This window comes from Pelodiscus sinensis, chromosome 16 (genome assembly GCF_049634645.1).
Source record: "Pelodiscus sinensis isolate JC-2024 chromosome 16, ASM4963464v1, whole genome shotgun sequence".
Lineage (NCBI taxonomy): Eukaryota > Metazoa > Chordata > Testudines > Trionychidae > Pelodiscus > Pelodiscus sinensis.
The window spans coordinates 21,255,664-21,280,784 of NC_134726.1; the positions used below are offsets into that span (position 1 = coordinate 21,255,664).

General features: G+C 44.8%; 1 protein-coding gene across 4 annotated transcripts in view; it reads left to right on the forward strand.

Annotated features, from left to right (window-relative positions):
• IQCK (IQ motif containing K) overlaps positions 1-25,121 on the forward strand; it is a 124,506-nt gene continuing 99,385 nt past the window's right edge. For all 4 annotated transcript variants that reach the window (XR_012896151.1, XM_075899410.1, XM_075899411.1 and 1 more), the window contains exons 1-4: positions 1-87; positions 5,519-5,574; positions 9,797-9,935; positions 12,771-12,868. Coding sequence is in view for 3 of the 4 variants with exons in the window: in XM_075899410.1 (XP_075755525.1) it covers positions 39-87; positions 5,519-5,574; positions 9,797-9,935; positions 12,771-12,868 (342 nt within the window). In the remaining variant the exon portion in view is untranslated. The remainder of the gene's footprint in view (positions 88-5,518; positions 5,575-9,796; positions 9,936-12,770; positions 12,869-25,121) is intronic.

The following is a 25,121-nucleotide window of genomic DNA, read 5'->3' on the forward strand; positions in this document are numbered from 1 at the left end:
CCGTCGCTTGGGCGTTGCTTGGCAACCGCGCCCCATCCATGGCTGGAGCTCAGGGAGCAACGACGCTCTGGGACCAAATCTGCGCTGGTGAGAGAGGCCCCTGCACGTCCCCCCCCCCCCCTCTGAACATTTGTCTGTTCAGAGCCCCCCGCCCAAGTCTCCCTGACGGGGGTAGGCGGATTCCCCCCTCGGAGCCACTCCCGCCGCCAGCCTCCCTCCCTGCAGCTGGGGGCGGGTTCACTGTCCGTCGAGGAGCGTTGCCCACAGAGCTGGAGCCGTGATTATTCCCCTTCATTGCGCACTGGGGAGTGGGATGCGGACGCAATGGAGAGAGTCCAGCGCAGGGCAACCAAAACGATGAGGGGCTGGAGCGCTTGACGTGGAGAGGCTGAGGGATTTGGGCTCGTTTAGTCTGCAGAAGAGAAGAACGTGGTCGGATTTGATATAGGGATGTACAGGAGTAGTTGACTACCCCATAAGCATAAGCTTATCGGTAGAGGAGTGGAGTACTCGACTGCTCGCTTTTCCCACCCCCCTTGCTGCCTCTGTACCAGAGGCAGCAAGGAAGGGGAGGAACTGGAGGTAGTACTGGGGGAGCCAGCTTAAAAGCTGGTTTTCCCCCAGCACTATCTCCACAGTGCTGCCTTTCCCCCTTCCGCTGCCTCTGTTAAAGGCAGCAGGGGTGGGGGTAGGTGAGGCTGCTGTGAAGCAGCGTCAGCCTGTGGTGGGATGAAGCTCAACATGGGTGAAGGCTGCTCCAGCAGCATACCAAACCCCTGGGAGTCCCAAAGGGGAGCGGGGCCCTCTCCGGAATGGGACTGCTGCCACCAAGTAACCCTTGTTCACAGTGGCTGGGGCTGACTGCACACAGGGGCTACTGCCAGAACAGCTCCTTCCCACGGCCAGCCTGAGCCGCTGTGAACAGGTGCTACTGGACCCAGTGCAAGCCGGAACGGAGCAGTCCTAGCTCATGTCCGTCTGCAACCGCTGTGCGTCTGCTTTTTAAATATAGTAAGAGCTGCTCAGCTGTTACTACATTTCAAATACAGAGGTGTAGAGGTTCCGGAGCCAGCATGAGCCAGGACTGCTCAGAACCTGCTCCTGCTTGTTCCAGGAGCTGCCCGTGCTGCGGCTTTGCATTTTAAATGTAGTAAGAGCCCAGCAATTAGCCAAATAACTGCTCTTTAACATCCTTAATTTGAGAGCAGCCTTCATCTGCTTAAAGGCTACGTCAACACTGCGAGTTTTCTTGGCAAAAATATCGTAATTTCATTTGCATATTTTCTGCTGATCCGTTTTTGTGCTGGGATTTTTGCGCAAGATTGGTATACCTCCTTTTTGGGGGCATACAGGTCTTGAAGAAAAAGGGGTTTTTGTGCAAAAAGTTCACACTGCTTGTTTTTGCGCAAAAACCCCAGCGCAAAAATGGATTGTCAGAATATATGCAAATGAATCACAACTCATGCAAATGAGTGCCTCATTAGTATATTTTTTGCCGAGAAAACTTGTAGTGCAGACGTAGTCAAAGGGAGGTTCCTAAGAGGGTGGAGAGAGGTTGTTCTCAGTAGTGACCGATGATAGAATGAGGAGCAATGGTCTCAAGTTGCAGTGGGAGAGATCGAGATTGGATATTAGGAAAAGCTGTTTTAACAGGAGGGTGGTGAAACACTGGAATGGGAGGTGGAATCTCCATCTTTAGAGGTTTTTAAATACCGGCTTGACAGAGTCCTCTCTGGGATGATTTTGTAGGGGTTAGTCCTGCTTTGAGCAGGGGGTTGGACTTGAAGACCTCTTTAGGTCTCTTACAATCCTATGATTCTATGATTCTAAGTTTCGCTCCCTCTGGGATTGGAGGGTTTTGTCTGTCAATTTCAGTAGGCCTTTCCCTGCCTCACTCCTGATTTATTTCATTTTTGTTTGTTTGTTTGTTTGTTTTTTGGGGAGTGCATTCACATCCCTGTCCTGGGGACTCCCTGGTTCAGTAGGGTCAAGGGTTGTAAATAACTGGACAGTGGAATATAAATGTTTAGACAGACCCAACTCTGCAGACAAAAGGCTGATAGAGGTCTTAAAAGAAAATACATTGTTCACAAATGCAGGAGAAAAGGTTCAAATACATTTAAGAAAATGTGTGTATTTCTCTTGCAACAGCAGTTGTCACCAGGCATGTTTATTAGAAATATAGCCTTGTATCATGTACTGGTGAAGGGGGAGGAAAGTGTTAAATTTATTTCACCCTTAAGGAAGTGATAATAGCATTGCCTTTTGTGTGAGACAGTATTTTGATTCCCAAGTAAATTAGCTGGCCTTGTGGTTTATAAGGGGATCAGTATATTGTCTCATAAAAGGAGAGAGATGGTGATATTAATACAAAATTAATAATCCTTGTTTTCAATTGCAACAATAGAAGCTTTTGTCTTGGCCTTTCTCCAACATCTGCAATAGCAGCTGTGGCTATGAGAAATTTTCAGGAAGTTGAGCAGCCCACACCAATCATTTTATTGAACCCAAAGCTATCTGCTTAGTTATGTAGTATTTATAGTGCTGTACAGTGTGATAATGGCCAATTAAATGGCCATTTTTAATTCTAGAATGAAATGCCACATACCCCAATGTGCCTGAATTGGTGGGTTCATAACATGGATGGATGCCACGATGGTGTCAGTTAAGGCACATAATTATAAAACTGGTAGATTGGATAGTCACAGGCATAATTTTCACTTAAGGTCCTCTCCCTGAATTGTGTAGTGTGAAGGCAGACTGTAGCTCCTTCCCATAACTACCTTCAAAGTTAGCGAGACTCTTCAGGGACATCTATTTTCTAAAAAATGCTGGGTCAGGGTATATGTCTGTGATTCCATTTTGGGTTTCTGGTAATATTGATTTGAAACTGCTCAAGTTTCAAAATATGGCAGCGATATATGGTCCATGACACTGAACGATACAGCATGATAGTCAGGACAACTGCCTGATAAACTGATACTTTCATATGAAGTTTAAGACCACAGCTGGCCAGCTAGAGCAGCCCCTATGAAGGGACTGAGCTATGTGGCAGCTTCCCCTTGCTACCCCTTCCCTGTGCTGCTGCCTCTGATAGAGGCAGCAGTGTAAGCGGTGGGCAGGTGGCACCGCTGAGACAGTGCTGGGGGAACTGGCTTTTAAGCCAGCTCCTCCCAGCACTGGCTCCTGCTGCCCCCTTTGCTGCCTCTGATACAGGTTGTTGGTTAGTTAACTTATGGTTTAGCTGACTTGTCAACTACTCGCTTACATCCCAACATTATATTATGTAAACTGAAGTACTGAAGATATAGTGCCAAATATTTTATTAAGATAATATTCAGTAAGATTTCATTTTGCTTCTCAAATCCATATACTCCTACTGTATAAATAATTTGTGGAAATATTGAATGGTTTGTGAGTAGAAATCCTGAAATTCTCAGCCAGAGAACTCCCCAGCCAGAGAACCACTGGAATTCCTTGCTATGTTTAAATTAATTGAATTAAGAACATTTCTTTGTGGATCTTAACTACACTCTCCTGTTCTCTATGAGGTAAATCCAAGAGCAATGAGGTTAACTGAAGTATTCCCTTTTATTTTAGTGGGAGTTGCAACTAGCCCCATAATTTTGCAATTCTGTCATTGACCTCAATGGGAGATCTGTCCATATAGTCAGGGTAGGATTCTGCCATTGATATGTATTAGGAAAATTTTGCATTTCATGTGGAAATGCTGTCTAATGGTCAGCGCAGTTTTTTTACAGATTCATTGAATAGTTTGCAAAGATCACATAACGTCTCTGCACTTCCATTTTTCAATTATAAACTGTCAAGCATAATACTTATCTAGCTCACAGAAGTTTAATTGTTTATAAAAAGCCTTATTTGAAAACCACTCTTGCTTATAAGTTAAAAGGATTATTAATTTTATGCAAGCATCATCATTTTATTTAACAAACATTTTATAGTCTTAAATTATGCTACATTGCTTATTTGGACTTTTTGTACTATTTTCAAGGAAGGCTTCCTATTTCACTGAAAATATTGACCATGATTCTCCAGGATACATGGACTCAGAGGTTCTTCCTCATTCTAGTAAATTAAATGATAAGTTAAATTCTAGAGGATTTACCCTGCCTTGATCAGATCTTTAACTGACATAATTTTTGTTTTTCTTCATTTAAATCATTGAGCTGGGGTAGGCTGAGCATGAGGGATTCAGTGTGCAGACTGCCCTGAGAAGAGAGGACAGCTCCAGCCCTCTGTCACCACAGCAGCTTGGGGCCAAGTGAGAAATGCCTGTCCATGACTGCTGCAGTTGCAGCGGGCACAGCCAAGGGAGAGGTGTATGTCCCCTGGCTGGGGGGCAGTGTCCAAGTTCATCTGCCCCCTGTACTCCAAGGCCAAACTGATGAATGGAGCAAACTGTGCACACTTTCCCCTTGCTCCCTGATGAAGCTGAACAGTCAGCTGTGGTCCCATGTGAAGGGGGAGGGCTCCCCTTTCACTTGCCTTGCTATTCTGTCTCTTTTCTGTATGGTTTTTTGCATCTCCACATGCATTGGAGGGGAGGGAGAGTTTCAGACCCCCTTCCCCTCAGCCGAACCCTCACTTTGCTTTAAGTTACAATAAGGAAAGAAGTTCTATACCAAATTTTGTGGTTCTAGTTCTTACTGCTTAGGAAGACTTCTTTTTATACGTCCCTGTATAAAGCTCCGCCCCCCTCCAATCCACTCAACCAAGCCCTTATATTTCTTTAAGATATAACAGGAAACTACATACCAAAAATGGTGGTCTTAGCGCTTTCCATTTAGGAGTTATTGAAATAACAGGGAGGAACAGACGGACTCGCTTGCCCGCTCACAGACAAACAAACTCTCTCAAATATAATCATTTCTGGAAATGAAAGCACAGGTTGGACCTCCCTGATCCAGAACTGTTGGGACCTGACCGATCCTGAATGAGGGGATTTGCTAGACCAGTAGAGGTCCCTCCCTTCATGGCCAGTGCTGAACGCTTCCCCCCACTCAGCTAGAGCCCTGCTGCTGCCTGGCCATCCGTGGCTCTCTGGGCTGGAGCTCTCTGGCCATCACGGGGGCCAGAGCCTTGTGGCAGGGGCTGGAGCTTCCTGGCCACTGCCGGGGCTAGAGCTTCCTGGTTGCTGCTGGGACTGGAGCTCCATGGCTGGGCCAGAACTCCACAGCCGCTGCTGGCCCCCTGCTACTGCCCAACAGGTGGAACCAGAAACCCCCATTGTGCCATTCCTTCCCCCTAACACAGGGCTCCTAGCTGAGTTGCTGAGCCCCCCTTGCCGCTCTTTTGCACTGCAGCCAGACCTCCCTATACCTGAGCTCTGTGGTCCAGGAATATCTGTGGTCCTGCTGGACCATAGATGTTGCCAGATCAGAGTCCTGGTTAAGAGAAATACAGCCTGTAGCTTTTAGTAAGTAATATTGGTTTGTATGTTTTCAGAAAAGTTTCTTTTGACATTTGGCATGGTCTGGGTTTTGTTTTATTTTAGAGTATGAAGCAGAGCAGCCTCCATTTCCAGATAGTCCTGAACCAAAACAAGATTCTGTGAGTACAATTCAAGCAAAAAAAAAATCTATACATGGTATGTCTGAATAGATGCAAAGGAAGACTACATATCCAAAAAGTGTCACCAAATTCATTCAATGAACATGTGACTGTGTATTTCAAACTTCTCTTAAATGTCAAATGCAGCATTTCACAAATCACTGTTCTTTAAAAGTGTCAGAGGGGTAGCCGTATTAGTCTGTAACTAAAAAAAGTTTAAAAATAACAATGGCCCTGTAGCACCTTAGACACAAACCAAAAAATATATAGATAGTATCATGAGCTTTTGTGGGCACAACCTACTGCTTCAGATGACAAATATGGAGCAAGAAGCACAGAGGTTGAATTATAGAGCGGAAAAAGAGGTGAGAGAGGGAGGGGAAAAAAAATCTCAATTAAAGTGTCATGCTAAATTAGGCTAATAGAGTAAGCTGTAAGTGCCCGATACTTAGCTTTTGATGTCATTTTGGTGTTGAATATACTAGCCCATCCAGTTCATGTCTTTGTTCAAGCCGTGAGAGAGAGTTTCAGATTTGCATACGAAGGCCGGTTCTGCAGACTCACTCTCTAGTTGATTCCTGAGATTACTTTGTAAGAGAATAGTCCAGGCAAGTTAAAATGTTTCCCAACAGGTTTCTGTGTGTTACCATTTTGAATATCTAATTTGTATCCATTAATCCTTTGTTGTAGAGACTGTCCAGTTTGGCTAATATACATGGCAGAGGGGCATTGATGGCACTTGATGGCATATATCACATAGTGGATGTGCAGTTGTGAGTCTCTGATGTGGTGGCTTATGTGGTTAGGTCTTGTGACGATGTTGCTTGTGTAGATGTTTGGACAGATTAGGCGCCGGAGCTGATTACAGGGGCAGGTCCCTGGGTGAGTATGTTTGAGGTGTGCTGCGTGGTTGCTTGAAATAATTTGTTTCAGGTTAGGGAGTTGTCTATAGCTGAGTATTAGCCTATCCCCCAAAGCCTGTGAGAGTGAAGGATTTTTTTCCAGGATAGGTTGTAGATAGTTAATGACATGCTGGAGGGGTTTAAGTTAGGGAGCTGTAGGTGATGACTAGTGATGTTCTGTTATTTTGTTTGTTGGGCCTTGAAGAAGCTGATGCCTGGGTACTCGTCTGGCTATGTCAATCTGTGTTTTTATTTTCTCGGATGGTATTTAAGTTTTAAGAATGCCTGATAGAGATCCTGTAAGTGTTTGTCTCTGTCTGTGGGATTGGAACAAATTTGGTTGTATCTTAGGGCCTGGCTTAAACAATTGATTGGGTAATGTGTCCTGAATGGAAGCTGGAAGCATGTAGGTAAGTATAATTGTCAGTAGGTTTCCGGTATAAGATGGTGGAAATGTGGTTATCATTTAAGTGTACTATAGTGTCAAAGAAATAGATCTCTTGTGTGGACTGGTCCAGGCTAAGGTTGATGGTGGGGTGGAAGTTGTTGAAATACCTGTGAAATTCTTCAAGGGTATCCTTTCCATGGGTCCATATGATGAAGATGTCATCAGTGTAGCATAAGAGAGTAAGGGGCAAGAGGAAACATTGTTTGAGGTCAGTCATAAAGATTTTGGCATATTGTGGGGCCATGCGGGTGCCCATACCTGTTCTGCTGAATTGAAGGTATAAATTTTCCCCAAATTGGAAATGGTTGTGGGTGAGAACAAAAGCACAAAACTCAGTCACCAGGTGTGCAGTGGCATCATCAGAGATAGTGTTCCTGACAGCTAATAATCCATCATCATGTGGGATGTTGGTGCAAAGAGCTTCTACATTCATGACGTACAGGATAGTGTTTTCAGGAAGATTACTGATGTTCTGTAGTTTCGTAAAGAAATCAGTGGGGTCTCGAAGGTAGCTAGGAGTGCTGGTAGCATAGGGTCTGAGGAGAGAGTCAACATATGCTGATTTTACTATGTGTAAAATTAAATTACCAGCTGTGTTTTGGTTTGCACAGTGCACTGTCCCTTTGCTCTGCCTATCTGCTTCCTTCTAATGAATAGGCAGGATATTGAAATACAAAAAGGTCTGTATGTTTCAATACTCTCCATGTTCCCAAAAATGAGACAAGTAGAAAGAATAGAAGACTTGTGCTCCATTTTCACACATGCGCCATTCAGTGCCTGTACAGCAAAATAAATCTTCACAGACTCAAATATAAAGCTCATTACATTGAGCATCAAATTAGCCCTACAAAATTATCTAAAAAACAGTTTGATTAGCCTAAATTGAATGTATTCATTTGAACTAGGCATCTCATAGTTATTTTAGCCTACTATACATTTGTTAGCTTACTATATTCACATTTTACATGAATATTAACATACAGGCAGTCCCCGACTTACGCGGATCCGACTTAAGTCGGATCCGCAGTTACGAACATGGACTGCGGGACCATGTGGTCCCGCCTCCCGTGTTCTCCCCGGCAAGAAAAGCTGCTCCGCATCTCCCTGGTCTGCAGACCAGGAAGACGTGGAGCAAAGGGGCGCGCCTGGGCTGCTCCGCTACGCGAGCCCCCCGCCCCGCGGCTTTACAAAGCCGCGGGGGAAGCCGGCAGGGGGGCAGCCCAGGTGCGCTGCGGCTGTCCCGCTGCCGGCGTCCTCAGAGGCTTTGCTCCCTGTCTCCCTGGTCTGCTGGTCTCCAGCAGACTAGGGAGACTGGGAGCAAAGCCGCGGAGGACCCGGGCGGCGGGACCGCGGTGCGTCTCAGTCCGCCGCCCGCGTCTTCCTGGTCTGCTGGGGGTGGGGGAGGTGCGCAGCTAGTACGCCCCCCCCCTCCCAGCAGACTAGGCTTTTCTCCGTCGCCTGTGGCAGAGCAGCTGGGGCGCTGCCGGTTGGTCCCACAGCGCCGCTCTGGGCGCTACTGGACCAACCCGGCAGCATCCCAGCTGCTCTGCCCCAGGCGTCCTGATTCAGCCGCTGCTGGTCAGTTTCAGCAGCGGCTGAATCAGGACGCCTGGGGCAGAGCAGCTGGGGTGCTGCTGGGTTGCTCCAGTAGCGCCGGATCGGCGCTACTGGAGCAACCCAGCAGCACCCCAGCTGCTCTGCCCCAGGCGTCCCCAAGTCAGCAGCTGCTGCTGAAACTGACCAGCGCTGACTACAGGAAGCCCGAGGCAGAGTTGCTCTGCCCCGGGCTTCCTGGAATCAGCCGCTGATCAGTTTCAGCAGCAGCTGACTTGGGGACGCTTGGGGTTCTTAAGTTGATTCTGTATGTAAGTCGGAACTGGCGGTCAGTTTCAGCAGCGGCTGAATCTGGACGCCAGTTCCGACTTACATACAGATTCAACTTAAGAACAAACCTACAGTCGCTATCTTGTACGTAACCCGGGGACTGCCTGTATTATAACTTCTCTGTGCTAAGCTCTCTAGGGGTATGTCTACACTGCACACTTATTTCAAAATAAGATATTCCAGAATAGTTATTTCAAAATAGCTTTAAAAAGCAAAAAAAAAAGTGAAAGAGCAAACGCATTCCCTGGACATGGTGGAGAAAACCCCGTACTTTAGCTGTACCCTGATAGAGTAATATTCTTATCCACTATAACAGTTCCTGCATTCCTAGCCTGTAGGCCTGCAGTCTTTTAGTCTTGTTAATATCATTATTTTTTTCTGACTATAATTTTTCACAAGCTGTGTTGTTGCAATTTTTTTTTTCAGCTGAGAAAAATTCAGGCTTGGGTTTGCATCAGCTTTGAATTTGGCTCTCTATATTTTTTTAAAAATCACAAACATTTCAATTCTTGTATTAAACAACAAAAAGGATTCCAGGATACAAAAGCAAGTAGTGTATGTAAGCAATTTACCGTAATGGAAAAATGTTCATAAGGAAAATATTTCGATTTTAGTATTATTATTTATTAATAATATTAGTATTATTTATTAATAGTGAGTAAAATACAATTTTTAAATTGTGAAAATCCCTTGACAGAGCCCTTCTTAAGACAACTGTCCTAGCCTTTCACATACATAGCCACATACATCTGAACATTTTTAGTTCACTGGAGTCCAGCTGTTTTTTCCAAACAGAATTCTCTCTTTGTTTAAAGTATTTGTAAAGATATAAACTGTCCAACCCAAATATTGAAATCAGATAGTATTTTAATTCATTGTAAATTTCTTATTACAGAACTTGTATTTCCTCTCACAGTGTTTTTACTTGAAATATATTTATGAAGGGAAACAATTCTGGATAATTATCAGTTATGTTTATTTTAAACAGGTTTCTTTGGATAAAGGAATTTTGCAGCCTCAACGTACAGAACAGCTTTACTCAGCTTCTACTGAATGTTCCGTTGCCCAAAAAGTACCTTTCATACCCACACTAGCTCTACCACCTGAAGCACCAAATCCAAAAACTTGTAAGTAAAGGTCTGAAAGAATATATTTACTTTGTAAGCAACAGAAAGGATATAAAGAAGGTCATGTGAATTCAAGCAACATTGTGCATGGTACAATATATCAGGGTGGGCACAGAGCTATATATGGCTAATATTTCTGATCATAGACAAAGACCTGAAAAAGCACATCTGGCTGTATATGAAAGGGGTTCTACTGGGCCAAAAATAATATAACATATATGCTGCCTTCTAGTAATGTTAAAATTCCGGTTTATCTGTTAACCGGTTAAAATTTAACCAATTAAATTGGGGCAGGTAGATTAATCATGCATATCCCTTCTGCTCTCCATACCACTTTGTATGTTCTGAGTATGTTTTTGCACTGAAGATCTTCATCAAGATATGCCAAAGAATGTTGAGCTATCCTGACAAGCTCTCCTATTTTTGAAAGAGTGCAAATGCTGACCTATGTGGGGACACCCTACTGTAATTATAGAAGTATAAATTAAGAACTTCCATATAATTTCTTACTTGAGGTTCTCATAACTGATCCCCAGTACTTTAAGGGCATTCTTATCCTTGCAGAATCATACTGATATTCTCAATAAGCATTAGAAATCTATAGTCTATAATATAATACTTTGTTTACAGAATTAAGGACTTTATGTATAATTGTATAAAGCTACTGAGAACAATTTTCCTACTCTGAATAGTGACTTACTAAGAATGGCAAATATTTTTGCTTTCTAATCTTAAAGTCTAATTAGGTTCAGTAAGATAACTATATAATTGAGTCTGAAAACTTCTTTCAAAATACTGTATAGTCTTTTGCCCATATGTTTCCTTTCCATCTGTGATCAGACTCTGAATTTCTCTTGCTCCATTTTTAGATGTCTGGTTTTAACTTCTGACATTCACATAGAACCTGTAACAATATGTTTTCCTTACAATCACCTTTCTTCCCCTACTTTTCCATGTTTCTTCTCTTGCTTCTGATCATTGTTTTCCATAATGGCAGGCTGTGACAAGCAGCAACAACACCAATGCTTTTTTGTGGGGTTTCCAATTAGGAACATTTTCAAGAGATGTCTTAAGCGGATTAAGGGTATGAAACAGTAAACAAAATCTCTGCTCTAGATATACATTGCCAGGAGACAACCTTTTTAATAATTAATCTTTATTTGCCACATTAAGATACAAATACTGCAACAGTAGCTTTGACTCTTGACTAAGGACAGCACTTAAGCTGTTTGCTTCCCCCCAAAAAGTTCTGTGCTTCTTCCCTAGGATTTCTGAATTACTCTGATTTGATGACTAATAAAACATTTTCCACACCTGATATAAAATTTGTTTTATAATGTTCAGTGCTCCAGAATATTACTTTTTAATGTTGTTAGTACAGACCAATTTGAATCTTTGAAAAGGGTTCACTTTTCTCAGTCATTTTGGTGTCTAGATTACAATTTTTAGAGTTAAATGCTCAAATCTCATTGAAACACAGAGTCATTTAGAAACATAAAGTTTTAGACACAGCCTGTATGTATTTAGTTCCATTTCCAAGACTGGCGTACAAAGTACACAATTTGCACGTAGTTTGTCCATAAAATATCCAGTCAATTAATACTGTTAAAACACCATGACTAAAGAAACAGGACACACTTAAATTATTAAAAATAATTATTACTATAAAAGAGTATGGGATAAGATTAAATCTTGTTTAGTTTTTATGTAGTTAATTGGGATATTTTATGTGTGGTATTGAAGTTACATACTGAAATGCTTCTTAAAAATAGCTTTCTTGTTTTATTTAATTTATCTTTAACTTTAAGATCAGAAAAGCCAGAAGAAAAAGTAGGTCATATTCTGCTCTTGACTAACTCATTTACTCCAATGAAGGTAATGGAGCTACAGTGGCATAAATCCAGAGTAATTCAGGACAGAAATTCATCTAGTTAAATCAAATGTGTATGTATTTCCATTCACTGGACCATGTAATTTGAAAGGTTATCATGTTGTCATTTCAGACTTTTGAGTTTATTTTTTCACCTTAAAGCGTAAATATTGTGTTTTGCAAAAGTGCTTGTCCTGAGCCTAAACTCATGCTGAAGTTAATGGGATCTGTACCATTGACTTCACTGAGTAAAGGTCAATGCTGAGTGCTTTTGAAATTTCATTCTTAAAATTCTCCCCTACTTTAATCATGGACAAACTTTTTGTTTGAAGGAGCTTAACCTTGAACTGGCTTTGTGGTCTAAAGTTAAGTGTTGTGACCTACTAAGCAGATCCAAATTCCATTTCATTCTCTCACTTCCAAGGACTCAGGACTGGCAATCTAGGCAAAGGAAAAAGCATGAGAACACCCAACAGTTATGCCTGCTGGTAGATCAGGAGTTGTATTGATGGAGCTCTGAAGGCAATTCTGTTTATTTCTCTTGTTCCTGGAGGGGTTTATTCATGATGACATAAAGCCAGTGAAAAGGAGATGGGTAAGAGAGGGAAATCAGTGTGCCACAAAGTGCAGATTTGACTTGGCTCTCCTCCTGATACCTAATAATTGAATTTTGTGACTATGTTACGCCAATTTTAAGGGGTTGGAAAGCAAACTAATAATGTGTGGATATTATTCATCTGGAGGGGAGGAGAAAGCCTTCAGTTTGAAACTGATTCAAGTTGATGTATTCTTTACACCTTAAGAGGAGTGAAATCTGTGACTATCTAAACTGAAGGAATCTGTGCTTAGAACATGCTGAGATTATATCAATTAAAATTAAGGCTATTTCATTTATTTCAAATTATGTCCATCTTTCTCCAGACTAAGTTCAATCTGTAATGAAAAAAATGGTTTTTTTTGTCCAGGTTCTCCTCGAGAATACTTAGAATATTACATATTTCCAATTCTTCTGCCTGGAATGGCTGAACTTCTGCATCAAGCAAAGAAGGAAAAGTGTTTTGAGGTCAGTTCTTAGTTTTCAGTGCAAGACACTATTTCAGAATTCTAAAGGGTTTTTTTAAACCACTATTTACCCTTAATCATTTTGTGTTGTTCAGTGCAAGACACTATTTCAGAATTCTAAAGGGTTTTTTTAAACCACTATTTACCCTTAATCATTTTGTGTTGTTCAAACTGACTTATTTTATTTTATTTTATTATGTATTATGTATGTCATTTTAAACTGCGTTAGTTTTGAGTAGTATATTTCATAAGCCTTATCAATATGACAGAGTATGAAAAATTGAACATGTTCAGTCATTGTAACACTGTTGGAATATTGACTTGATTTCTTTTTTGTATCTTAGCCTTTTGAAGTTTTTTGAAAAAATGCTACATTTAGGCTTTGTCTACATTGGCGTGACATTGCGCAAAAGCCACCGCTTTTGCACCAAAACTTGCTGCCTGTCTACACTGGCCGCGAGTTCTTGCGCAAGAACACTGACGTTCTAATGCATGAAATCAGTGCTTCTTGTGCAAGAACTCTGATGCTCCCGCTCAGGAATAAGCCCTCTTGCGCAACTGTTCTTGCTCAAGAGGCCAGTGTAGACAGGCAACATGAATTTCTTGTGCAAGAAAGCCTTATGGTTAAAATGACCATCAGAGCTTTCTTGCGCAAAAGAGCATCTACACTAGCATGGATGCTCTTGTGCAAAGGCACATGTCAGTGGAAGAGTTTTTGCACAAGAACTTCCACAAAAGAGTTCTTGCGCAAAATCATGCCAGTGTAAACGTAGCCTTAATGTACACTGTTAGGGTGATCGGATGTCCTGTTTTTAAAGGGACAATCCTACATTTAACCCCTCCTGCTGATGTCCTGACTTTTTATTAAAAACAGATAAGTTGTTGTGTGTTTTCTGTCTCCCTCCCTTTAGTACTGATGGTCCTGCTACAGGCCAGATCCTTGCTCACTTGTCACCCACCCACGAGTGCTGAGTGGAGGAATCCAGTGAGTGGCCAATGCTGGGGATGGCATGAAAAGCTGGTGGTAGAGTGAAGATGCAGAGCGCAGGCTGAGCCATTTCCCTGTGCCAACTTTTGAGCAGCAGGGTTCGCCCTCATCCAGTTTGGGTCACCACTGGCTGCACACTGCGAGCAGCATTGGCTGGTGAATATGGGCATGTGCTAGGTGTCAACCAATTACGTGTCACTGTTGTTCACCCCATTGGTTCTTGACATGCTGCCCCTCTTGCCATCTTCTCCCTGCCCTTGCTCTTCCAGCTCTCACTGCAGCCAAAGGCAACTGGGTTACATTGGTGGCCAGTTAGCTGCCTTTCAACATTGTGCAGGCAGGAAGGGACAAGCTGCTTCTAGCCACATGGCGGAGGGTAGGGGGGAGAATGTGGGGAAGGAAGAATGCTACAAAAACACCAGGTCATCTCTTCCCCTCTGCCCCCACAGCTGAAAGCAGTTCCCAACCCTTCCCTCATGCACAGTGCTGAAAAGCTGCTGCTGGCCACATTCTGGAGTGAACCCTGGCAGAAATATGGGGAACATATCACCCCCCCATGCTTCCCACATGTTGTCTCAGGAAAACACAGTGCCAGGTACCAGGAGAGGTGGGTCTGTCTTAGGAATACAGCCAGACATTCAGGGCAGGGAGCACCAGGCAGGGAAGGTTGGATCATTTGCTCACTTCCCCAATATGGGTATGTCTACACTACAAAGTTAGTTCGAACTAACAGACGTTAGTTCGAACTAACTTTCATAGGCGCTACACTAGCGCTCCGTTAGTTCGAATTTAATTCGAACTAACGGAGCGCTTAGTTCGAACTAGGAAAACCTCATTTTACGAGGATTAAGCCTAGTTCGAATTAGCTCATTCGAATTAAGGGGTGTGTAGCCCCTTAATTCGAACTAGTGGGAGGCTAGCCCTCCCCAGCTTCCCCTGGTGGCCACTCTGGCCAACACCAGAGAAACTCTTCTGACCCCTCCCGGCCCTGGACCCCTTAAAGGGGCACGGGCTGGCTATGGTGCCCGTGCCAGGTGCAAGCCTGCCAGCACCCAGCCAGCAGACCCTGCACCTGGCACGGATCGAGCCAGCCACCCGATGCCCCCCAGCCCTCCCCCTCTTCCCGGGACCAGGCTGGTGGCTCCCGGCAGGTTGCCCGGGACTGCAAGAGGTGGGCACCCGCCTGGGCTAGTGCAGACATCGTGGACCTCGTGCACGATCTCCGCACTAGGCACAGGAAAGTGGCCGGCTAGGGCAGGAGAGCTGCCAGCCTGGCCACCCAGGAACAGGTGTGCAAGAGAATCAAGGGGGTCCAGTGAGACCCCCGACCCTGAGCCCTGAGCTTACAATGGCCGTCCTGGGTAAGACCAAAGGTCCATCTAGCCCAGTAGCCTGTCTGCTGACAGCGGCCAACCCTAGGGACCCTGGAGGGGATGGACCGAAGACAGTGACCAAGCCATTTGTCTCGTGCCATCCCTCTCCAGCCTTCCACAAACCTTGGGCAGGGACACCACTCCTACCCCCTGGCTAATACCACTCCATGGACCCAGCCTCCATGACTTGATCTCAGGGTATGTCTACACTACCCCGCTAGTTCGAACTAGCGGGGTAATGTAGGCATACCGCACTTGCTAATGAAGCCCGGGATTTGAATTTCCCGGGCTTCATTAGCATAAGCGGGGAGCCGCCATTTTTAAATCCCCGCTGCTTCGAACCCCGTGTAGCGCGGCTACACGGGGCTCAAACTAGGTTGTTCGGACTAGGGTGCCTATTCCGAACTACCGGTACACCTCCATACTAGACATGGCACCCCCTCCATAAACAAGTGCGTCTCTTGACCACTTACCAAAGTCTTGGAATGCCTCCCCATCAAAAATTATTGCCCACCCCTGGGCACCTCATTCCACGAGGAGTAACGGTAGTTCGGAATAGGCACCCTAGTCTGAACTACCTAGTTCGAGCCCCGTGTAGCCGCGCTACACGGGGTTCGAAGCAGCGGGGATTTAAAAATGGCGGCTCCCCGCTTATGCTAATGAAGCCCGGGAAATTCAAATCCCGGGCTTCATTAGCAAGTGCGGTATGCCTACATTACCCTCCTAGTTCGAACTAGGATGGTAGTGTAGACATACCCTCAGTAATTTTACCAAGTGACACATACTGAAATATAGTCACCCTAACACTATACAATGTAAGTATTTGTTTCACACACCAATTTATAAAGACTAAGCATATGGCAAGATTTATTTGCCACCTATACACAATTTTATAAATATTTCCATTCATTTTTGTAAAATTGTTTTTCTTAATTCAAGTCCACTTAGGTAGAGCAATCCAAATTCTGGCCTTAGTTACTCTAAAAATAACTTTGCTACCCCTCTGAAACTTCTAAAAATAATATTTGCCATGTTTTTCTATCTGATTAACTGTTAAAGCAGAGCTGAGCAAAATACAGTCTGCAGGCTGTATGTGGCCTGCAAAGCCACTAGATCTGGCCCGCAGATGAATGGGGAGTCTCAGGCAGGCTTCCTGCTTGTTCCATCCCTCTGCCCCCCTCCTCCCCTCGCCCCGCAAGCTGCTCAGAAAAGCATCTGCCGGACCATTTATCTTTTACAGTTGTGAACCCAGGGGAGTGGGGAGAGGCTTTGTATGTTGCCCCTGCCCCAGCACAATCCCATTGGCCAGTTTTTGGTCAATGAGAGCTGCCTTTTTGAAGAACAGGCAACACGAGAAGCACCAATCCCCCTCCCTTCAGGCTCTTATTCACAGACGCACATAGCCCCTGCAGTCTGTGCAGGGGTGGGCAGGAAGGAAGGCTGCATGAGAAATGTGCTGGGCTGCTATATGGGAGTCACCCAGTGTGAGCCTGCCTCTGGCACCCCAGCGCTTACCTCCCCCAACCCATTGCCCCCCACTCCTGCCCTGCTAACCCATATAACCCAAACATTCTGCCCCCCTCCTTATCCTATGCCCCCTCCCAGGTCCTGCACCCCAATCCACTGCCCTAGGTCAAACCTAAACCCCTGCACCTCCTGCTGCACCCCAGTCTCCTTCCCCAGGTCACAACCCCCTCCTGCTTTAGGTCACAATCCAAACCCCCGCACCTCCTTCTGCACCCTAGTCCCCTGCCCCAGGTTACAACCTGCTCCTGCCCTAGATGACAACCCAAACCCCTGCAACCCAATTCTTAGCTCCAGATCACAACCTTCTCCTGTCCCATGTCACAACCCAAATCCCTGCATTTGCTCCTGCACTCCTATCCAGTGCCCAGGACACAACTGCCTCCTTCATCCAAACTCCCTCCCAGACCCCACACTCCCTTCTGCTCCCCAGTCCCTTATCTCAAGCTCCCTTCTGCACCCAACCTCAATCCCAAACCTTGCTACTCATACACTCATAGGCTGTGTCTACACTGGGCCACTTATTCCGGAAAATCAGCCGCTTTTCCGGAATAAGCTGCGAGCTGTCTACACTGGCCCTTGAATTTCCGAAAAAGCAACGATGCTCTACTGTACAAAATCAGCCGCTATTCCGGAAAAACTATTCTGCTCCCGCTCGGGCATAAGTCCTTATTCCGGAACACTGTTCCGGAAAAGGGCCAGTGTAGACAGCCCAGTAGTCTTTTCCAGAAAAAAAGCCCCGATCGCGAAAATGGCAATCGGGGCTCTTTTCCGGAAAAGCGTGTCTACATTGGCCACAGACGCTTTTCCGGAAAAAGGGCTTTTCCGGAAAAGCAGCCTCCCAATGTAGACGCTCCTTTTCCGGAAAAACTGAAAACGGAATAGTATTCCGTTTTAAGCAGTTCCGGAAATTCATGCCAGTGTAGACACAGCCTATAGACTTTAAGGTCAGAAGGGACCATTATGATCATCTAGTCTGACCCCTTGCACAATGCAGGCCACAGAATCTCACCCACCCACTCCTGGAATAATCCTCTCACCTATATCTCAGATATTGAAGTCCTCAAATGGTTTAACAACCCCAAGATGCAGAGAATCCTCCAGCAATTTATCCTTGCCCCATGCTACAGAGGAAGGTGAAAAACCTCCAGGGCCTCTGCCAATCTACCCTGGAGGAAAATTCCTTCCTGACCCCAAATATGGCGATCAGCTGAAGCCTGAGCATGTGGGCAAGACTCACCAGCCAGACACCCAGGAAAAAGTTCTCTATAGTAACTCCTATCATCCCACCATTGGCCTTTTTACCACTCATAGTGAAAGGTCAATTAGTTGCCAAGATCATGTTATCCCATCAAACCATCCCCTTCATAAACCCATCTAGCTTAATCTTGAAGCCAGTTAAGTCTTTTGCCCCCACTACTTCCCTTGGAAGGCTGTTCCAGAACTTCACTCCTCTAATGGTTAGAAACGTTTGTCTAGTTTCGAGTCTAAACTTCCTAATAGCCAGTTTATATCCATTTGTTCTTGTGTCCACATTGGTATTACGCTTAAATAATTCATCTCCCTCCCTAGTATTTATCCCTCTGAGGGTATGTCTACACTACCCTCCTAGTTCGAACTAGGAGGGTAATGTATGCATACCGCACTTGCTAATGAAGCCCGGGATTTGAATTTCCCGGGCTTCATTAGCATAAGCGGGGAGCCGCCATTTTTAAATCCCCGCTGCTTCGAACCCCGTGCAGCGCGGCTACACGGGGCTCGAACTAGGTAGTTCGGACTAGGGTGCCTATTCCGAACTACCGGTACACCTCGTTTCATGAGAAGTAACGGTAGTTTGGAATAGGAACCTAGTCCGAACTACCTAGTTCGAGCCCCGTGTAGCCGCGCTGCACGGGGTTCGAAGCAGCGGGGATTTAAAAATGGCGGCTCCCCGCTTATGCTAATGAAGCCCGGGAAATTCAAATCCCGGGCTTCATTAGCAAGTGCGGTATGCCTACATTACCCCGCTAGTTCGAACTAGCGGGGTAGTGTAGACATACCCTAATATATTTAAAGAGAGCAATCATGTCTCCCCTCAGCCTTCTTTTGTTTAATGTAAACAAGCCAAGCTCCTTGAGTCTTCTTTCATAAGACAGGTTTTCATTCCTCGGATCATCCTAGTGGTCCTTCTTTGTACCTGTTCCAGTTTGAATTCATCCTTCTTAAACATGGGAGACCAGAACTGCACACAGTATTCCAAATAAGGTCTCACCAATGACTTGTATAACAGCACTAATACCTCCTTATTTCTACTGGAAATACCTCGCCTAATGCATCCCAAGACCGTATTAGCCTTTTTCACGGCCATGTCACAATGGCGGCTCGGAGTCACCCTGTGATCAACCAGGACTCTGAGGTCCTTCTCTTCTTCCGTTACTTCCAACTGATGTGTCTCCAGCTTATAACTAAAATTCCTGTTATTAATCCCTAAATGCATAACCTTACACTTCTCACTATTAAATTTCATCCTATTGCTATCACTCCAATTTACAAGATCATCCATTAATATCATGGAAGAGTCCAGCCCTTCACCACTTTCCAGACCCTGCACCTCCTCTAACATCTTGGAGTGTCCCCCCATCAAAAATTATTGCCAACCCCATGTTACAGTGTCTTTACTCAACTCTTTCTTCCTTATGTGTGATTAATGTATCTAATTTATGCACATTTAACATCAAAGGTGGCAAAATCATTCTTCTGTTGAAAGATGCATACCATATGTGTGACATCAGTGTTTCTCAGCCTGGGGATATGGGATGGGTGTAGGGGGAGGGGACTCACAAACAGAGCCAGTGTTAGAGGTAGGAAACAGGGCAACTGCCTGCAGTGCTTGGCCACAGAAGGCCTGCAAAGCTAATGTACATGGGTATGTCTACACAGCAATGTTATTTTAGAATAATGGCCATTATTCCAAAATAACTATGTGAGCGACTACACAGCAATTGCATTATTTTGAAATTATTTCAAAATAACAGGTAGCTTATTTCAGCATTGGTAAACCTCATTCTGCGGGGAATAATGCCTTTTCATAAATAGCTATTTTGAAATAGAGACTGTGTAGACAGGGCAGCTGCAGTTATTTCAAAATAAGGGGCCTCCAGCCCTTCCCACAGTGCCCTGCTGGCTGCTCTGTCTACACTCAGCCAAACTCTATAGCCCCCCCTTCCCCTGGAGATCTTAAAGCTGCAGCCTCAGGGAAAAGGGCTTGTGGCACACAAGAGGCCCTGACAGCTCTAAGCCACCCAGCAGCTGCCACTGCCTTGGATTTTAGCAAAATGAGTCAGTCTGCTGCTCCCACCCAACTCTCCACTGCTCCCAGGGCCAAAAGAGGTGTGTGCCTTCCTGGTCTGGTGCAGAGATCCTGGACCTTATTGATGTCTGGGTCAGGAGACAGACCTTCAGGATCTCCGAACCAGATGCAGAAACGTGGATGTCTATGGCCGGATGGCTGAGAGCCTGGCCAAGAAGTGATACATCCGCACACAGGAGCAGGTGCGGATGAAAGTAAAGGGCCCAAGAGCAAAGCTCCCACTCCGAGGCAGAATCTCGCACTAGTCCCTACTACGAGGACCTGGACCGTGTCCTGGAGGGCGGGGCAATTCCTCCCGCCCCCTCCTCCACCCCCTCTCCCCCTGTAGTAGACTCAGGGCTACCTCCTGGGGGGACAGAGACGCGGAGGAGGAGGAGGAGGAGCAGGTGTTGGACGAGGCCAGCACTGTCACCCTCGTGACTCTGGAGCTAGTACCTCATGTTCTGGATATGTCCGAGGCCAGGGAATACACATCAGGTGAGTGCCATCAAGTTTCCTACACACATAAGATGGAAGGGGCAGGAGGCGAGGGGCTGGAGCACATTCTTTGCTTGGCCTTTGCGGCCTGGGGACCACGCAGCAGCCTGTGCACGTGGGAACATGTGGAGCGACAGTCCAGGGCACAGCCCCAGCAGGCGGCACCAGAGGACCCTTGTGCTATTGGCCACCGGGTGTCTGGAGAGGCCTGCCATACTCCTGACCCTGGGCTGAGACACCCTCCCTCCACTAGCCACTGCTAGAAGGAGGTTGGGGACATGGAGATACATGCACACACATACCCCAGCCATACCGCATATGGGCATGCCTGCAGACTCAGGCAGATGTCTGTAAACCAACCCCGGTGGAACGTGATGGCCGGCAGGACCATCGAGAAGAATCCTTTCTGGTTGATATAGACAGAAGCCTGATGGTTGGGGGCTCAGATAGGGATGTGAGTGTTGTCAGTAGCCCCCTGCAGTTGGGGAAGCCCATGTCGGCAAAGCTGGCGACAATGGTATCCACGTCACCAAGATTGATGACCCTGCGCAGCAAGATGGTGTTGATGGCCCGCACCATCTGTAGAAGGAGACAAACAGAAACAGAGACTCACAGGGTGGCTAGAGCCCTCAGGAGGTCCCCGAGCCCAACGTTTCTCTCCCCCCCCCCAAAGCAGGAGCAACCCCCCACTTACTCTATCCCCCAATAGGACTTTGTGAAGACAGGACTGAAAAACCTCCCAGGGAGGGGGCTTGCATCCCCCCCATTCCGTAGGGAACCCCATTGCAGCAGTCCACCCCCCTCCTGGGACAATAGCCCAAGAGAGCCATCCCTGCATGAGCAGGGCCCTGATGGTCGATCACCCCACGCTGAACTGGTTCCTGACGAATTGATAGTTGTCCGGTGTAGTGAGCTTCCAAATGGCAATGTCAGCCTGCTTCTGGAGGGGGATGGCAGGTCTCATATGAGTGTCCCGTCACCTGAGAGCAGGAGTGAGCCACTCACAGAGCTCCAGAAAGGTGTCCTTCCTCATCTGGAAATTCTGGAGCCAATGCTGATCATCCCACTGCTCCGTGATGAGCCAGTCCCACCAGTCAGCACTGGTGTCCAGATGCCAGAAGCAGTGGTGCACTGTGTGCGGGGGAGGGTGGGCAGGATCCAGTAGCATGAGCTGTGCTCACAGAGAGGCGAGGACCAGGGGCTTGGGTTTCTGCGGGGGCTGGGAGCTGCAATAACCACTAACTACCCAGAGACAGCTCTGGCTCTATAGCTGGATGGCTGAGGTGTCTGCAAGGGCAACCAAAGCAGGCAAAAGAAAAGGCTTTGCTGTTCCTCAATGAGGTGGGCAAAGGAAAAAAGCCTGAGACACGGCTGTACAGGGGAGGCTCTTTAAGCAAGAGCCTCAGATAGTCTCACGGAGAAGCTCCATGAAGTAACTGCTGTCCTGATGCCCTGCCTGAAGTGGTTCCGAGTGGCCTTAAATGCGAGTTAGCGTCCGATCAGTGTGGATGCTCTATTTCAAAATAGTTCAGCACTATTTTTATGAGAATATGGCATGTAGACGTGCTACTTTGAAATAAACTATTTCAAATTATTTCTTCTGGAATAGCTTATTTTTCTAGGAAGAAGTCATAGATATTTTAAGCCCAAAGGGGGTCACTAGTATTAAAAGGTTGAGAAACACTGTTTTAAATTAATAATCTGGAAACAAACCAGGGATGTGTTAAATATTCAGAACCTAGTAAGCAAAGCAAGCAGTTTAGACTATTTTGACATCAGACACAGCTTTCAAAATGTTTGGCATGCAATTACATATGTAGAATTAGCCATTAACATATGCATACATTTGATATAGCCAAAAATACTTTACACTTACCTCACTTGGCTGGTCCTCCAAAATTTGTCTTTTGTGTTCAGAATTTGTTTTTCTGTGTAACTAAGATTGCTTTAGTTTTCACTAAGACTTCACGAAGTTTTATACTGTAGTTGCAAAATCATTAGATTTTATAAGTGAGTTTTATGTCATTTGCAATGGACACTGTGGAGGACATGGAAAGTTGTTTTACTGCATATGAAAATTATTTGTGAGTACTATTCATTCATACCACAATATTTGTAGTGTCTAGCTTAGAAATCTCTTGATGTATACAGTGTTCATCACATTATATTATTGAGGTTTTTAAAGAAAGGAAATTGAGAGCAGACTACCTCATAATATGAAATAATTAAATATTGTAGGACCATTCAGCAGTTAATTTTCACAGTTGCATAGTGTAGGTTTGGGATTGTGAGGACCTTGGTTTGGTTTGATGTTGCGTGTGGGGTTTTTTGTGGGGGTTTTATTGTTTGATTTTTTGTAGAGACATGTTGGAAAGATTCAGTGTTGAATGGTCCCCCAATCCATATTTCCACTAATGCAGCAGTTCTCAAACGGTGGGCCACAGTCCATAGTATTGGGGTGCCCAGGACTGGCTTAGTCTGAAGGTTTCAGTCTGGCATGTTGGGACTCAGGAAACAAGCCCCTTCACCTGGGACTGGGCTTTGGACTTCAGCTTTTCCCTTGAATGCTTGAGTTATTGGGCAGGGGCGCAGGTGTTTCAGGCTTGAGTTTCCCCTTCTGAATTCAGAAGAGGGTTTTGGTGCAATGAAGTTTGAGACCACCTGCTCTAATTATAAGGTATTTTAGTATGAGGGCAATAGATTTTTAACATAAAGCATAGGAATACTGGCAGTTTTTAAATCCACTGATGTTGTTTCTTAACAATTTGTTACTCTATTAAAATATGGCTAACCAGGTTTTAAAGACATTATTAATGTAACAGTAACAGCAGACAAAAGTCCTTTATAAATTAAGGGTACGTCTAGACTACATGCCTCTGTCGCCAGAGGCATGTAGATTAGGCTACCAGACATAGTAAAATGAAGCGGCGATTTAAATAATCGCCGCTTCATTTAAATTTACATGGCTGCCGCGCTGAGCCAACAAACAGCTGATCAGCTGTTTGTCGGCTCAGCGCGATAGTCTGGCCATGCGGGTGGCGACATCAAAGGTATTTGTCGACCACCCAGGTAAACCTCATCCCAGGAGGCTTACCTGGGTGGTCGACAAATACCTTTGATGTCGACACCCGCGCGTCCAGACTATCGCACTGAGCCGACAAACAGCTGATCAGCTGTTTGTCGGCTCAGCGCGGCAGCCATGTAAATTTAAATGAAGCGGCGATTATTTAAATCGCCGCTTCATTTTCCTATGTCTGGTAGCCTAATCTACATGCCTCTGGCGACAGAGGCATGTAGTCTAGACGTACCCTAAGATAAGCACTAAGGCTGTGTCTAAACTACATCCCTTTTCTCGAAAAAGGGATGGATGTAAATTAGACTCTTTGAAATTGCAAATGAAGCCGGGATTTAAATTTCCCATGCTTCATTTGCATAATGGCAAACACTTTTTTTTTAAATGGGGCTTTTCGAAAGAAAAATGGCTGTTTACACGGGGATTGATCAAAAATAAAACCCTTTTTCAAAAGATCCTGTACTCCTAATTTTTCGAAAGATCGTGTACTCCTTATTTTTTGAGGCGTACAGGATCTTTTGAAAAAGGGGTTTATTTTCGATCGATCCCCATCTAAACAGCTGTTTTTATTTTGAAAAGCGCTGTTTCGGAAAAAACCACGGCCGCCATTATGCAAATGAGGCATGGGAAATTTAAATCCTGGCTCCATTTGCAATTTCGAAGTGTCTAATTTACATCCCTTTTTCGAGAAAAGGGATGTAGTTTGGACACAGCCTTAGAGAACCCCTCACAGTAACAAAGATATAGTTGTTATGAGGGATGTAATAATGAACCCTTTTGAGTAAACAATAAATTCATCCCAGTGATTAAATATGTGCTTTTTAATAACAAGCAAAATAAAGCATCCAGGTATTAAAAAAGTTAGTTTATGTGTTATATGGACATTTACAAGAAAGTAGCACAAATAAAAACTGTAAGCCATGCTTTTTACTTGCTATATTAAGAGAGGATTTTCTTGCTTTGCTAATTTTTGAGAAAGAAAGCACTCTATCAGACAATAAACTAGGTCATTTTGGTTGTAAAAGGGAGTAATGTCATATTGGTGGGGAGGGAAATGCAGGAAAGCATGGGTGTGTCATATAACAGTTGTCCCTTGGAACGTTATTTTTTGTTCTTTTGGAATAAAGTTAGCAAAACAATAGCTCTTGGTAACCACATGCCTGAATACTAGTATTACTTTCCATTGCTGACTAAGTGCTTAATACTTGGACAGTTTATTTCCATATCTAACTTAAATTCACAAATTCTAACTGAACCTTGCCTACTTCAGCTAGCATTCATATAACCAAAGCATTATTCTTTGGGTATGTCTACACAGCAAAGTTATTTTGAAATAACAGCCGTTATTTTGAAATAACTTTACTAGCATCTACACAGCCAAACTGCTATTTCGAAATTAATTCGAAATAGTGGAACGCTTATTTTGAATTTGGTAAACCTCATTCCACAAGGAATAATGCCAAATTCGAA